At 38.2% G+C, this 16,055-nt stretch overlaps 1 protein-coding gene across 1 annotated transcript in view; it reads right to left on the reverse strand.

Annotated features, from left to right (window-relative positions):
- RORB (RAR related orphan receptor B) overlaps nucleotides 1-16,055 on the reverse strand; it is a 91,524-nt gene that overhangs the window by 44,860 nt on the left and 30,609 nt on the right. Inside the window, 1 exon segment of the mRNA XM_009636115.2 lies at nucleotides 907-1,032. Coding sequence (XP_009634410.2) covers nucleotides 907-1,032 — 126 coding nt within the window.

Genomic DNA, 16,055 nt, shown 5'->3' on the forward strand with positions numbered 1-16,055 from the left:
ATTTCACAGAATATTAAATAAATACAGATGTGCTATTTCACTCTACAAATATGCACCCACTTTCAAATGTACCAGTTGGTGTGTTTACACATAGAAGAAATCAGAGATGCTGCCTCTCCATCTTTGCAATTTCACATTTACACTCAGAGCTGAAATACCAACATGTAGTATGAAATCCCAGTTTTCCATGAGTAATGATATAATGCCTTAGATAATAAAACCATAGGGCATTTTTAACGTTGAAAACTGAAGCCTTTCTTCTCTTGGCTTGGGGTCTGATTTGTGTTGTTTGAACTAATGCCTGGGATAATAAGTTAACATGACTAAGCAGAATGGAAGGGGTTTTTGCCTTTTTTTTTTTTTTTAACCTCCAGTTCCCAGCAATTGCCATATGCTGGAGCCTATAAGGAAGAAGACAAAGGACCCTTTTAAACTATTAATAATGTAAGGCATTTTTTCTTTTGGAGATTACAATTTGGCCTACAGAGAATGCAAAGGGGATAAAATAGGACCAAACCGACACCTGTAAGCACTTAAGATGTCGAACTGAGATACTGCCACGACTTTTAATGCTGCATGAATTGTATAGGAAACAAGACAAGAAATCCATCTCTCAAGCTGATTTGAGGTAGAACAGGTGTGACTTACAGTTGCTAGCCTCTGCATCAGCACTTACACTGCATCAGATGTGATTAATTCATGTTTCAAACGAGGAGGTAACTCTAAAGACTATTTGATGAAAAAGAAAGCAACTAGTAAAATTAGGCATGAAATGCATCCATATCAGCAGCAGGCTTTACAGCCTTTGGCACCACTTGCTTGAAAGCGTGTAAGAGTGTATTATTGTACACAGATGCCTGAGGCTAATGCAGATGCTGATGACTATGCTGTATTAAAATCTCATACCTTGCAGCCTTCACATGTGATGACTCCATAGTGTATTCCAGAGGACTTATCACCACAAATTTTGCATGGTATCACTTCAATTTGTGCTGAAAGAGAAAAGAAGACAAATATTTTGGGTACATAATTCTATTTCACTTCTTTCTTGCTGAAATGAAGATCTTAAAAACTAGAGCTAGTCAGTAGGTAGCCTGTTCACCCCCCTGACAATATAGAACTGCTTCTTATTGTACTGTGTGTTTCTGAATGCTTTGATTTGGCAAGTCTTAATTGCTTCACATTATGTAGTTTGTACCATGACCCACAAAACTCTTCAACAATTCAAGATATCTCATGATTAGCATTTTTTTCCTCATATTGTTCTTTTTTGATTTTATTTGTTAATTTCATTATCATTATTTCTAATGACAGTCATTGGGGTCCTAAATATTACTTAGATTGTTCTTGTTTATGCATTGCAAATATTCACGACTTTTCATTTTGTTGAGGTAGAATTACATGATATATTTTGATGCATTTTTCAAAGCAGTAGAGGTGATGGAGTTTTCACATCCTTCAGATTATGGCTTCAAGACACACAAAGATGCCAATCCTGCTGGCAGAGACGGGCTTGCAAATGATTGCTTAACCTCTCCTTCTCTTCAAGCCATTTGCTTCAGCATCAGTTCACAGGAAGGCAAGGCTGAGGCAGACAATTTAAGTAGCCAGTGGCTCTGTGCTGGGAGGGGCAGGTACTATCTGAAAATGTTTGAATATGGATATGCTTCAGATCCTTTTATAAATGTAATGGTTATTTAATTCAGGGAAGGAAAACATATTTTGCTATCTTCCATGTATTTTTTCTTTTGCTAACATAGCCATTTGCTTCCCTCAACTACTCTGAATCCTGTGTGTGTTTCCTTTGATGACACTGTAAGAGTGCATACTCTGTAATGTAGGGAAGGATTGTGCCTTTATTCTAGCCAGATTCACTGAGAAGAAATAGAAAACCTATTTTCTTCCCCTTTTATTTGTTTTCCTATGTGGGATGCATGCCTCCCTGCAGTTCTTCTGCCAGTTGGAAGTAGCATCACGCTTGGTAAGGATCAGTACTCCTGGTAGATGTGTTTCCTCCATTCCCAGGGCAACAATAGCAGCAGTTCTCTGCAACACAAATCACTCATCAAATCCTTGGGTAGCAAAACTGAGAGTCTGTGTAGTATGCCTACCCCAAGCATAAGTACAGACCTACTGTCTGTACTTTAACTGGACACATTCAACTGCAAAGTGGTTTGGGAGACAGGGAAATAAGATTATTGTCCAGATGCTCATCCTAAGAAGAGCATCCCATTTCAAACCCATGGGCATTCAAAAAGGCTGTAAATGCTTAAAAAAAAAGGTACTTAAAAATGACTGCACTAAGCACACTTGTACAGTGGATGCTGTGACAATGTAATGATACAGTCTAGATTTTTTCCCATTTCTACCTATTGTTATCATTTATCACTCTTAGCAGAAGCCAAGAGTTTCCTAAGAGTTACCCTCCTACCACCATGGGGTTAAACAACCAAAACTCAGAACCATGTCCTGCGGAGCCATCACACTTACCACTGAAAGGTGCATTGCATCCTCTACTCCCCTAGCCCCCCACTTAGGGAGAGGCCTACCAAGGGAAACTCCACAAGGTGAATGCAAGTGGACCCTCCTCTCTGGAAAGTTAAGTAACTATTCCCTTGGGACCCATGTTCCAAAGGAACCAGGGAAGAGGGACATTCATGGATGGCTAAAGAGACTTTAGTTCCCCACTGTAAGCTCAGTTGCCTGAGATGCTGTCTCTGATCAAGCATATTTTTAGGCAAGGCTTAGGCAAGCAAATCAGTTTTTAAACTGCTCCTAATCCAGGATTGATAGAATTAATTTTATTGTAGAAAATAGCGATTTGTTGTTAATATGTTCTGGATGGAGATAACCCATAACCAAAATCTTGCCTGCCTTTGTACTTAAGACAGTTCATATCTAGAAATACAATTTCCTATGTCATCCACAATTTTTGGGATGTATCCCATTTTTTTTTTTCATGATCTAGGTGGTGGTAGTTTCCCTCCCTTCTTAAGAAACTAATATGTATTAGTCATCCTGGCATGATAGTCACATAAAAAAGAAGGGAATTCCTTACAGAAAAGCATCTGCAGTTCCTTGGCAATTTTGCTAGGTTGGTCCTTCTCAAAAATTCCTAGGCTTTATCCCCACTGAGATAATTAAAACATTTAAACATGCACCTCCAGGTACTCCTGTTTGAGAGGCTAGCTTGAGTAATTGCTCACAGGTCTCTGCTTGAGAGTCATGTGGAGGGAGCAAGGCTAAGTTCTGGGACCACGCACTGCCTTATGTTGACAAGCACCAAAGACAATGTCAATCTCAGAGGCAGGAACTACAGTGGGAATGTGAGGAGATCTTCAGCAAAAGACAAGACAAAGGAAGAAAAAAAAAACCCAGAACAATATGAAGGTACTTTTAATGTGGCTTGCACAGGCAGTTTGTAACTGCGACAGGAACAGGGACAGAAGAACTGATCCTGTGACACTCGTTGCATTTAGCACAGTACTCGTTATTGTAAGCAACCAATAATTCCATGCATAGCTTGCTATTATAAGTGCTATATTAGCGGTAAATATTTGTGGACCAGGTCACTAAATGCTAAGGCTCCAGGTTTCAATTAATATGAAATAAATTCTTTAGACTTGTGGCTCATTGGTTAATTCAAACCCTTATTCTAGGAAATTGCTACCATGGCTCCTTAGAGACCTCACCAAAAAGGCAGCATCTTTAGGACACAGAAGGCATTTGAAGAAGTTTGGAAAAGTAGACTCTGCTACTGTCTCCTAGGCATTTCTTTTTGTTCATAAGACAGCAGAACAATTTAAGGATTCATAAAAGAAAGCTTGAGTTGTTAATTGTACAGGCCAGACGAAAAAGAAGCCACTGTATTCCCAGAAACATCTTGAATTACTGTAATTAACACCCAGTGTACCAGGTTTCTTCTGCAGATTTAATGATTGTCAGAGGCTACTACACCTTTTTCACTTTGTATCTTTGTTCAGCTGCCTATAATTTTATGTTGTTTTTCTTCTCCCCTTCTCCTCTTAGACCAACAAACCATTTAGGGACCTGTATATCCTACCTCTCTTTATAGCTATTATAAAATAAGCAGCTCGCTTCTGAATTCCTTACAAGTATAAAATGCATTGATTCAGTACTGCTTCCTGAATACTGAGGCAAAATGGAATGAACTAATAATAGTGGAACTGGCATAATGGTAACTTTCAGCAGTGCAGAAATAGAACTTATTTTCTCCCAATGTAGTAAACATGAGGAAGGATCTAAGAGCAAAACTACTTATCTCCACTTCTAAAGTCCTTCCACTTGCCTTCTTATCCATCAACTTTAATAACGCGAATAAGAATAATGGCTCCTGCCTCTTTTCAAGCAATAACACAGGTCTCAACTGTCCATTTGTCCAATTTTTCAACAAGCACATTCAGTTTTCATCCTGTCTTGAGACGTATCACTCAGTAAAAGCCTGCAAAACCACCATCAAGCGGATGTCTAACAAAACACTTATAATGTTTGGATATGTGCTGCATTGTGGTTGCTCCTTATCATCAACCATAGCTTCTCTCATAAGGACACAAGGTCATCTTATCTCTCTGCGGTATTCATCTCTTATTTTGCACTTAAGTTCGTTGGGGCTGGGAACTGCCTCTAGTTTTATATGGCACCCTACAAATTAGAATGCCACAAGGGAAATTAATTAATTAATTCTACATGACTAGTAATAATAATCCACAGGTGCTGGGCTTACCACCTGGAACCTAATTCATGCTCTCAGGACAACAGGAAGAAGGGTGGAATCCTATTAACAAAGCAAATACAAAATCACCTCATACATTTGTAATGAACACCTTGATAAAAACAAATATGTACTTAAAACTGTCTTCAAACCAAACATTAGCTGTTTTCTCGAATGTTGCTCCAAGAGGAATAAAAAAGTACACTGAACTGCCTTTTTGCTCTTTTTTTACGAGCAAAAAATTTACTCACAGGCACAAAATTCATTATCCTAAAAGTAGGGCAATAATCATGTCTCAAGAATTGTTATATTGGTGAAATTAGGAATAAATCTGGAAGGAGGTACACTGCTGAATTCCTCTTGAAACAAAGACAAAAGTCAACAAGGCAGCTAATATGTCCATTGTGTATTTGTGAGGAATGCCACTCACATGCATATGCTGTCTAACAAGAAAAAAAGCAAAGCTCATGTTTTATATAATCTCAGTTTAACATCTGAGGAACTTCATTCAGGAGAGACAGGACTATAATCTCCCAGACCTGTAGCTTTGTTTCCAAGGGGAAAAAAGATTGGAGCTTTCAATATTTAGTTCTTGATCAAAAGAGGATACTAAGGCATGCTGGGCATGAACTTTGAAGAGGAAGTCCTCTCTCTAATTTGTTGATCCAGGAGGGATTGCACTTGGAAACATCAAGGCTAATCAGAGAACCGATATCAAAAAAAGCAGCTCCTTCACCTTCCAAGAATTCCCATCATCCTTAAGCTGGAGTTCTTTGAAAAATGCTAGTATATTGGCCCAGTTCACTTTCATGTTTGTATCCCTAAGTGATTTCAAATTAAATATATTCAGCATTTTTATCTAGTTGCCAACTCTGCTTTTTTTATCCTAACAACTGTAAGACAGGCTTCTTCCTTGCACGTTACCATCAGTAGAAGTTTCCATTATAAGTTAGGCTGCCAACTAGGTCTTGGTACCCCCTTTGCCGCTGGATTAGATATTCTGTGGCTTCACAGTAAGACCTTCAGGTGCTTTGCATTTTTATTTAATAATCTGCAAATATACAGCTGAGGATGCTAGTTATGTTTTCCAGCCTCTGTCATACCTCATACAGTGAGAGCTACATAGTTAGCAATATCTCAGCAAGCTAATTAATGCCAGCTAATGTTAATTAATGTGTCTGTAGATCCATTTGCTGTCAGCCATACTCCAAATAAGCCATTAGAGTAAGCAGATATGATGGAATTCACCCAGGAAAATAACTTTTTCATAAAATATTAGCATTTTTGCACAGTGATACACACAACTCTGACTGTGAGTCTGGACCCTGGACTTTGTTAGAGCTGTGAAGACCGTCAGGTCCACTCTGCCCAGGGCCCTCTCTGCATGTGCGGCAAGGCTGATGATTCCCACACACATCAGTCCTACAGCTCACATGCAGAGACATATAAATTCCCCAGAAGCAGCAGTTCTTTTATATCTATATGTCTCACTTAGCACAAAGACTAGGTTTGATCTGTACATAATCTGTAGAAACTTGTCATGAATTTCAAGTTAAGTGGTAGTCCTGGATGTTGGATATTGACAAATCTGATCATTGCTCAAAATAGAAAAGTGATAGATTACTGCTAAAAAGATTGTTTTTCCCATAAATCCATGCAATTGTCAGCTCTGATTTCTTTCATGGTCTCACACTTCTAACCGAAGTTTTTTCAGCTTATAATCAATGTCACTTGGAAGCTTTTTAGTGATGTGTTTTCTTTTCCCCTTCCTCTTTTTTGATTTTCCAGTGGAAAAAAAAAAAAAAAAAAAGAAAAAGCACTGAATTGTACATCAACTGTTCTTACAGATCAACTCTGCCATTTATTGCATGGATATTCTAAAGACTATTGGAAAAGAACCTTTTAAAACCTCAAGTTTTTTTGATGGGAAAAAAGGTATTTATGTAGTTATCCTGTGCTCCTTGTTGTGTACATTTAAAATTTATTTTTTAAAAGAAAAGGTAAGAGCAAACGTTAGAAAAATGCATGACAATATCTGTAGACTGATGAAAAGTTTCAAAATTACATGCTACATATTTGCCTTTTTGCAGGTTTTGCACATGAAGGAAACATGTTTGTATCTGCACTGTAGATATATACTTTGGAAGAATATTGTATCGGTTTCACAGCCTTTATAATGTTTACAGACCATTGTCAAATGCTTTGAAATAGACAGATGAAGTAATATGAGTACAAATTATTATGGCTGCTCCCCAGCTAAAGGTAACATCCAAACTGCGCTTATTATCTGATCTTTTTATATTTTGCTGTTACATCCTAATTTTGGAACAAGTCTGGAAAGAATGATCTGCACAGATTTCTGCCTTTAGAGAAAGCAGAGAAGGTGAAATTATTAAAAAAAAAAATTGCAATAGAACAGCATTTTCCCATTGCAATAAGAACAGAAATAAAAAATATTTTTGTTCAAATGCCCTTTCTCTCCTTTTCTGAGTGTAATTACAATGGATCTAGCAATGTTATTTAACAATTTATGGATAGTAGAAAGTTGCTATGCTTGTGATGGTCCAAGGATATAGATGAGATGAGATTTTTGGATAGATGCAGTATCTTTTATTAGACCAAGGGATACATTCTCTTAAAAGGAAATGCTTTCGGACCCCTAGCTTTTTATCACACCTTAGACAGAAGCAAAGGACTTCAAGCCCAAAACAGGTGAAGGATAATTGCTCAGAGCTGAATTTCATTATGCTAATCAATTAGAAAAGCTGCAAGATTTGCAAGGTTGGATAATTCTCTGTGGAGCAAAGGCAGTTGTGAGCAAGAGAACCATAAGAGTCTTAAGAGCAGTGACATGATGTTGTGAGATAATTGATATAGTTATTTTGGATTACTAGTCTTTTTTTTTTCATGCAGAAGTGATGATTTTAATGAGTTAAAAACATATGTAAATTAACAGAAAATCTGGATTTCCATGGGGTTTTTGCAAGACAGTGGTGGTGATGCTGTTTCCTGGACTCCAAATAGAAGTTGTGCAGCTTTTTTTGCCAAGAACGACAGCGCAGCACTCAATGAAACACCAAAAAAGGTTAGGAAGATGCCAAAGGCAGAGAGATTGCTACCTAGCAGCTTGTTTGTTTCTTTGTTTTGGACAAGACAGGGTGGTTGAAGTGCACAAGAAGCCCAAGTGTTTAAGGCTGTCCCAGACTTTCGTGGGGATGGTTCACAGACAGGGAAGGCAGCAGAAGAGGAGCAGAACTGTCCATGTCCTCTGCGGGGTGGGGATAGCTGACACAAAGTACAGCCCAGTGTCCAGATCCAAAAAGATGAAAATCAGCATCCTTGCCAGAAGTTATGGCTCAAAGCTTGAGCCCTGAAAGGCTGTGCTCAAAGAGTTCATAAAGGGTCAAAAGACCAGTAAACTTTGACAACTCACCTGGCATTCAGTAAACCTGTACAGAAGCATTTTCATTGCCTCTCAGCATAGACTTCTCTGTATTAATCTATGAACTCTTTTCCCTAGTAGCTCATATGCATGGAAATTATGTGTGCAACTTCAAAGGATGGTGCTACAGTAAAACAAGTTACCACACAACAAAAACAGGTTGCCAAACCGAAGATTTGGGCTCCATAGGTGAGTTCAAATCAGAGATATTTAATTAAATTCTCAAAGCCTTAGCTTGGGCCCCATAAAGAGCTCAGAAACTTGCCTTATTCACAGGGAAAGATTTAAGTGTATAATAAATGCAGAATTATTACTGTACAGTTTCTACTTCCCTCAAAGACTCCAGCAATGGTTCTGCTGATACTGCACACTTTCCCTAAAGAGATTATTATGGTAATCCCAAATATTATACTACCCAAGCTATCTCATATTTGAGCTCATCAGATCCAATGTTCTGCAAATAATCTCCAGCAGCTTTAGCTAGTGTTTACATAAGCTGGTCAGGGTGGCTATTTGAGCAGTGATGACCATGTTTTCTAATTCTCTACACAGTAAATGTGCACTTGCTCAAAAAATAGCAGCCTATACAGCAAATACATTGCATACACAAAGTTCTTTCCTCTGAGAAGTACACTTAGTATTTACTCTGCCAATCTACTTATCATAATTTGCGGATGATTCACTTAAATTGTTTGCAGTGTAGCGGGCACTCAGCAGGATGAATTCTTTTCCCTCTTTACTTGTCTTTACTCAGAAAGCTACTCAGAGTGTGCCCAGTTTTTCTGAGTTATTGTTTTCTGACAGACAACAATCCATGGCTATTTTTTTTCTCTTCTGGACAAATGGACTAGTGAACTGTGCAAGCAAAGAGCCCAGATAGCATGATGAATATTTACAGTCCATCTTGCCTGTTGAGAGCTGGCTGAAATTGTCATACAGTACTCAGCACCTTAGTGGGAATTCTTTATGTTAGACATGCACAGCTCACTGCTGTACAGTAACAAAGCCCAGCAGCACAAAGAGAGATGCTGCAGACACAGGCTCTGAAGACCTTTTGTTTTCAAGGATGTGGGATCACACATGACCTTATTGTTCCTCACACCCAGCTGGTGTTACTGCTTTCTGGGGTGGGGTGGAAATGGACTTCAGCTTGCAGTGGAAGGAAGGCATAGGGCTTGTTCTTAACTCTGTCTGTGACAGCACCCTCTTCTCCAGCTCCTTGCTATGGGACTGCAGCTGACCCAGAATCTGATGCCATGCAAAATCATCAAGGGAAATGAAGACCGTTGCACAGCTCAGGTCTCCACACAGAACCAGCTGACACAGCAGTTGGGATATTCATGACTCAGTTGCCACTAAACAGACCCTGAAGCCAGCCTCTGTGTAACTGGAGGCTATTTAACTCCTCTTCTACAACTGTTTGTTTTCCAGACTGCTTTTCAAGCACTTGCTCTGATAAAAGGAAGAAAGGCTGCACCAACACCTGGGATGGACAGCTGTAAGAAACAGCAACGTCATGTGGGGTGGGTGTTAGTAGTGCACTATTACAGTGTGTTGTGAACGATTAAGGATTTAGGTAGTTTGTTCAATCTGTGGATAAACACAAAATAGAGCTGCTGGACCTACAAAGAATGCAGCTTCAGAGAATGTAACAACTGGGTCAGAACATTCTTCTATTGTCCCACCTCTCAAATATTATTTTTTTCACTATTTATACTTCATGTAAAAGTTGTCTGCAAATTATGAAATACTCAGAGAATTTCAAATGCTTTCTTCTTTTGGAAACATGTAAGATAACAATCAAACTGTCTAAAAAAAAAAAAAAGCCATGTTTAAAATCTCAGCCTTAGTAGGAACAAAAAAGCCCTTCAATGTCCAGAAATTACATGTGGTAGCATACATAAAAAGTCTAATAATTTTGTAGTCCATGTGCACCTTTAAAAAACAAATTTTATTTTCTTTTGCATCCATTGTTACAGCTATGTTAAACATTACCTTTTGGGATACTGTACCCAAAGATACCATTTTTCTTCACAAGTTATGACAATGTGACTTAAAATGACTTAAAGACAATGTTAAAGCACACTTGGTGGTTCCTAATGGCCTTTGCAAACTTTGAAAAATGTTATTTTTCAACTTTTATCTCTCTTCTACACATATTATGTTATAGAGAAGATACAGAAAAAAACCCTTTCACATCTAACAATGATGTGTAACAAGGATATGTTTCATATGGTAAGTATTCTGCTGTGGAAAACACCTATAAGATAAAATAATGTTTCTTTTACTTTATCAATTAGCCTAATACCTTATTTGTCAGGTTAACATAACTGATTGCCTATACCACATCACTGTTATTAGCAAAACACCCCTGTTTCTATTTATTTGGATATGCATGCTTGCAACATTTAATTACATTAATTGATCATATCCTCAATTTCCTCCAAATATTACATCCCCAGTATTATTTTTTATAGTCGCATCACTTATTGTAGCAAGCAAATGTCACAATAGTTACATTTCTGGAAATTTAGTCCTGGGAGTTTTCTTTATCTAATACTGAATACTCAGCACAAAACGTAGCACAGCACTAACCAGTGAAGAAGTGTATACACTGAGTCATCTGAACATGTACATTTAATTACAGAAAAGCCAAAGGACTTTCAGGAAGTCCTGCATACAGAATATCAAGCACTACTGAGTGTGGGCCATGAATGAAGCTGAGGGAATGGCATAACAGGGGAGTACAAAGGGTTATTTTGCACATTGATACGTAAAATTCTTGAAAACTTCCTTGCTTTTTCCCCCTGACCCTCAACACTCCTATTTCATGGAATGTTTCTCATTCCTGGAATCTCTGTAAATCTATTTGTCCATTACAATTAAAAATGCTTAATTATACTGTTTTCTGACTGCCTTATGCAAGATATCTTCAGGAAAATTTTAGCTGCTTTGGCTATTACAGTCATATACTTTGATTAACAATACTTTGGTGAACCACAGGGCACAATGCAACTTAAAAACCCAAAGCATTTTAGCAAGCTAAATATATTGTATATTTGCAGTGCTGATAAACCACTAATTAATGCAGCTTTTAATGTTAAATGTTTTACAGCTTAAAGCTTCTTGCCAAAATAGCTAAATGTAATGCTCTAGGAAAAGTTGAGAGGGAAGAATACATAAGCATAGTTTATTTCTTTATCTTTGTTAATGAGCATGATTCAGTAGCAAAAGCCTTCTTAAAAATTAGAGTTGCTTTTTTTCTTTGCCTTTCTTTTTTTTCTTCTAAGACAGAAAATCATCAAGCAAGCTGGCTGCCCAAGGAAAAGAAGGGATGAGGAAATGTGTTTCTGCTGGTATAGATTTTGATTCTGACTTGCACTGAGTAAATTTGGAGTAATTCAACACACTCAAGTAGAGTTATAGCAGTGCAGCAAAAAAGAGGATCTAACTTGCACTGTCTGGGACTTTATGTAACTGTCATCACAGTCAATGGAATAATTTCCCATCCACTTTCCTGGATCACTGTCCTTACAATACCGTCTCCCATATATTAGGCACAATATAACTCCTACATGGCAAAATGACAAGAGACATAGGCAACAGCAAACAAATAATAAAAGTGATTTCAGTCTGAAATGACTCTGCAATGCTTCTGATGTTCCATTCTTAGAGCTTTTTGAATTCAGTAATATTTTTGATCATCACTATTGATTTTCACTTTTGCACATTTTTATTTTAAAATCTTTGCCCCATCTTTTGAAAAGCAATCAAATCATCTGGAGATATTCTTGGATTTGCATCTGTTGCTGTTGAAAAAATGTTATACTTCCCAACTGTCTACTTACCAATTTAATCTGCCATCATTTAACACAGTAGGAAGAATTAATCTTTAGTAAAACTCCAAGTGTAGTTTTCTCAAGGATAGATTTGCTATAGCATTATTAATATTTCCCTATTTATTCTTCATTGGAATGCCTCATTATTGTTAAGGAAGCGAAGAAGAAAAATGTTTCAACTCACCAGTTGCATCAGTTTTTATTCTGGGTTGAATATCACACATATTGTCGTAAATAAGTAAGAGTCCTAGAAGCAGAACAGTATTCTTCCGACTACCTTACTTATTCACAGTTACACCTGTGCTGTTGCAAAAGTGGAGTCTTAACAGACTGCATTAACAAGATTAAATGGAAGAAGTGATAAAGGCATAGACTGTTCCATTTCATTAAGGAAGGGAGGAAGACTGCTGGAGGAACTAAGTAATGAAACATCATTTTCTTTTGATACTATCTTCATATAGAATGCATTTCTTATTCCAGCCCAATAATTTAAAAATAATACTTATTTTCTGGAAATTCTGAAAATAAATCTCAGCTTTCCTTTGCTGTCAGTTGTTTTTGTTTCAGCCATATATAAGAAATGGAGGATTTAAATGGCAGATGTAGGATGTCAAATTATTACAGACAAAAACCCCATCTTGTGACATAACACCTATATCCTACCTACCTGCATCCAGAGCTAAAAACTTAATTTACTTACAGTGTTTTTAGACTCCATGTGATAGACCTGACTGAAGTGCCTCTGTTAGACACCCATTACATTAAGGGAATATCAACTGAATCCCAGTTGCCCTTAGTTTGTATGACCAGGGGGAATTTGGGGGATTTAGTGGTAAGCCCTCAGCATGAATCTCTAACAGAGCTGCTCAGAGCTTGGAACTACTATTTTTTTTTTTTTTCTAGGCTCCCACATTGGCTAGGATCGCACCCTGGTTCACGGGTTATACTTGCAAGGGCATGCAGTGGCTGTCACGCACCAAACATGGTGTAGACAAATGCAAAGCACTGCAAGCTTTACTCAGGCTTTCTGTCAAAACCAAAATATGGGAAAACAAGACATAAGAAGAAAAAAATTGGGAGTCTTGGCGGGTTTTCTGTGCTTGAAAAAATTCCCCTCTCCTCCCCGTTACATATTCCCAGGCTTTTTTTTTTTTCTGGAAGAGCTCTGCAACGTTGCTTCATTTCCAGGTAACCTTTCCTTGTTAAATCATTTTCTCATGTCCTAACCTTTTTCATGAAGCACTTGATGGAATAAGAGATGATTCAGATTTTAACACTTCTGTCCTGCTAACTCTGCATATTCATTCCCTTGGAATTTGTGCCAAAGATAAAAGAGAGAGGACTTCATTTTCAAGTTTCAGTAAGCCTGATACATACAGAAGACTGTTAATCTGACCTACTATTAAAAAAAAGGATGTTCAAAATTGCCACCATCTCAGACACTTTGCTTTGCATGTTTCTTCTGGTTAGATACAACTGTTGAGGAATTTTCAAAAAAAGAAACCGGTGCAAGGGGAAATATTAGGGGAAAGTTCCAAAGTTTATCAAAATAAGGAGAATTATTGAAGATTAGGAAAAGCACAGAGAACAAACAAATACATGAGCTGGGAATAGGCAGCCTGAAAAAATATTTTTCCAATAATGAGGAAAACATTATTTAAAGGATAATAAGAAACAGGATGAGTTAATTACTTATAATAACTAATTTAAATCTGCATAAACATTACACAGCTATTTTTTTCATGACTGTTCCTAGAACCAGTCACGTAGACTACATGTGGTGCTGTGGGATTACAATCTTAAATAAGGTCCCAAACTCTTGGCCTACTGCATTTCAGATGAATAAATCCCTGGCTTGCTAAAAGAATAGGAATTGCCCTCTCTCTATTATTTCATAAATGGAAGCCTTTGATGTTATGGGGCATAATTTTTCTTGACTGGATAAATAATTGGTGTATAATTTTCCTCCTGTTGCAACAGCATTTCATTCTGCTGAAGTAGTGATTGCCTAACAAGATTTTTAAGTCTGACTGTTTCATAATATATTACTGTTCCCTATTAGACACACCACTTTCCTTTCAGATAAAAAACACGGATCAAAGAAATGGCCAAAAGAAATGAACAACATTTAAGGGTTCTTTTTCCCTTTTCTTCCTCTCTAATTTGTGTAACTGAAAATTAGTTCTGCATGAGTCAGAAAGAAATCAATAGATTGTTGCCAAATATTACAGACCCTTCTGATGCAGGAATTAGTATCAAATTGGTGCTGAGCAACGATTCCAGATGCACTGGCTTTCAAATTGAGAATTATCACTTGACTAGCAACCTAATAAATCACCCTGTATGTCCTGTTGGGCATGTTCTGCCTCCACAGGCATCAGGGCAGGCAGAATTTGGACTCAGAAGTCTTAGGCAATGTTTGCATTTTGTAATGAGAACTCAGTTCCAGAAGAAAATGGCGATATTTAAACTCTTACAAATATATAATGACATGACATAGTTTTCAATTCTAAGTTTGTATTTCTAGAAATGTATCCCACTGACTGTCAGCTGAAAAAAAATTATATTGAGGAGCAATTACAAATGAAGGAACAAATACAAAATGAAAACCCCACTCATCTGTAGCATAGAGGACAGCAAGCTCTGACATCCGTGCATTGCCAGCTGCCTTTTTGACCAGAAAGCTCCCTTATGAGCTGGTTTAATAGCCTGAGCCAACGGACAATCTGACCAAAAGGGGCCGTCATGCACTTAGCTTTTGTTTTAACTGTTTCAACATGAAGGGATCATGAAAAGCTCCTATTTGCACGCTCATGAAAGAATGTTGCCTGTGTTTGGTTCTGCCTGATATTGTTCAACAGCAAAGAGATTTTTTTTTAATATGATAAATATCCTTAAGACCAAGAAATGGAGGAAGTTGACACCAATGGATGCTATGGAATATAGCCTTATTCCTTTATGTCCTGACAGTTAATTCTCTCATCAGTCTAATTTGCTCAGCAGTTTATAGTGTCTTATAACACACATGGTCACAGGATTAGCTATGGAAAGGAGGAATGTAAACAAGTTATCATAGTAATTTAGAAAAAAAAATAAGCTATAAAAATTGTTGCACAGAAACTGTCTATTGCACTGCAGTAAAACAGACAACAAAAACCACTCTCCTGAAAGACAAAGGTATCCACATTCAAAACTGATTGGATATTACAGGTTTTTGTAGAAATTACAAAGACTCATGGGCATGGTCTACTGGAGACACCTGTGCATTTTGATAGCTCAGGGAGTCCTTCAGCTGTTGTAGGTAAAATATGTTCTAGGTGATAGTTCTGGTAAAAATGATTTTGCTAAACCAAGGACAAACTGGCCATCACTTTAGAGACCAACAAATGTGGAGATTATAGAATCATAGGATCATAGAATGTTTGGGGTTGGAAGGGACCGCTAGAGGTCATCTAGTCCAACCCCCCTGCAGGAGCAGGGACACCGCTAACTAGATCAGGTTGCTCAGAGCCCCGTCCAACCTGGCCTTGAATGTTCCCAGGGATGGGGCCTCCACTACCTCTCTGGGCAACCTGTTCCAGTGTTTCACCACCCTCATTGTAAAGAATTTCTTCCTAATATCCAGTCTAAACCTACCCTGGTTTAGTTAAAAACCATTACCCCTTGTCCTGTCACTGCTGGCCCTACTAAAAAGATTTTCCCCATCTTTCCTATAGGCTCCCTTTAGGTATTGAAAGGCCGTAATCAGGTCTCCCCGCAGCCTTCTCTTCTCCAGGCTGAACAAGCCCAACTCCCTCAGCTTGTCCTCATAGGAGAGGTGCTCCAGCCCTCGGATCGTTTTTGTGGCCCTCCTCTGGACCCGCTCCAACACTTCCATGTCCTTCTTGTGCTGAGGGCTCCAGAGCTGGATGCAGTACTCCAGGTGAGGCCTCACCAGAGAAGAGTAGAGGGGAAGAATCCCCTCCCTCGACCTGCTGGCCATGCTTCTCCTGATGCAGCCCAGGATATGGTTGGCCTTCTGGGCTGCAAGCACACGTTGCCG

Source organism: Egretta garzetta, unplaced genomic scaffold (assembly GCF_000687185.1).
Source record: "Egretta garzetta isolate BGI_Z169 unplaced genomic scaffold, ASM68718v1 scaffold353, whole genome shotgun sequence".
In the NCBI taxonomy this organism is placed as follows: domain Eukaryota; kingdom Metazoa; phylum Chordata; class Aves; order Pelecaniformes; family Ardeidae; genus Egretta; species Egretta garzetta.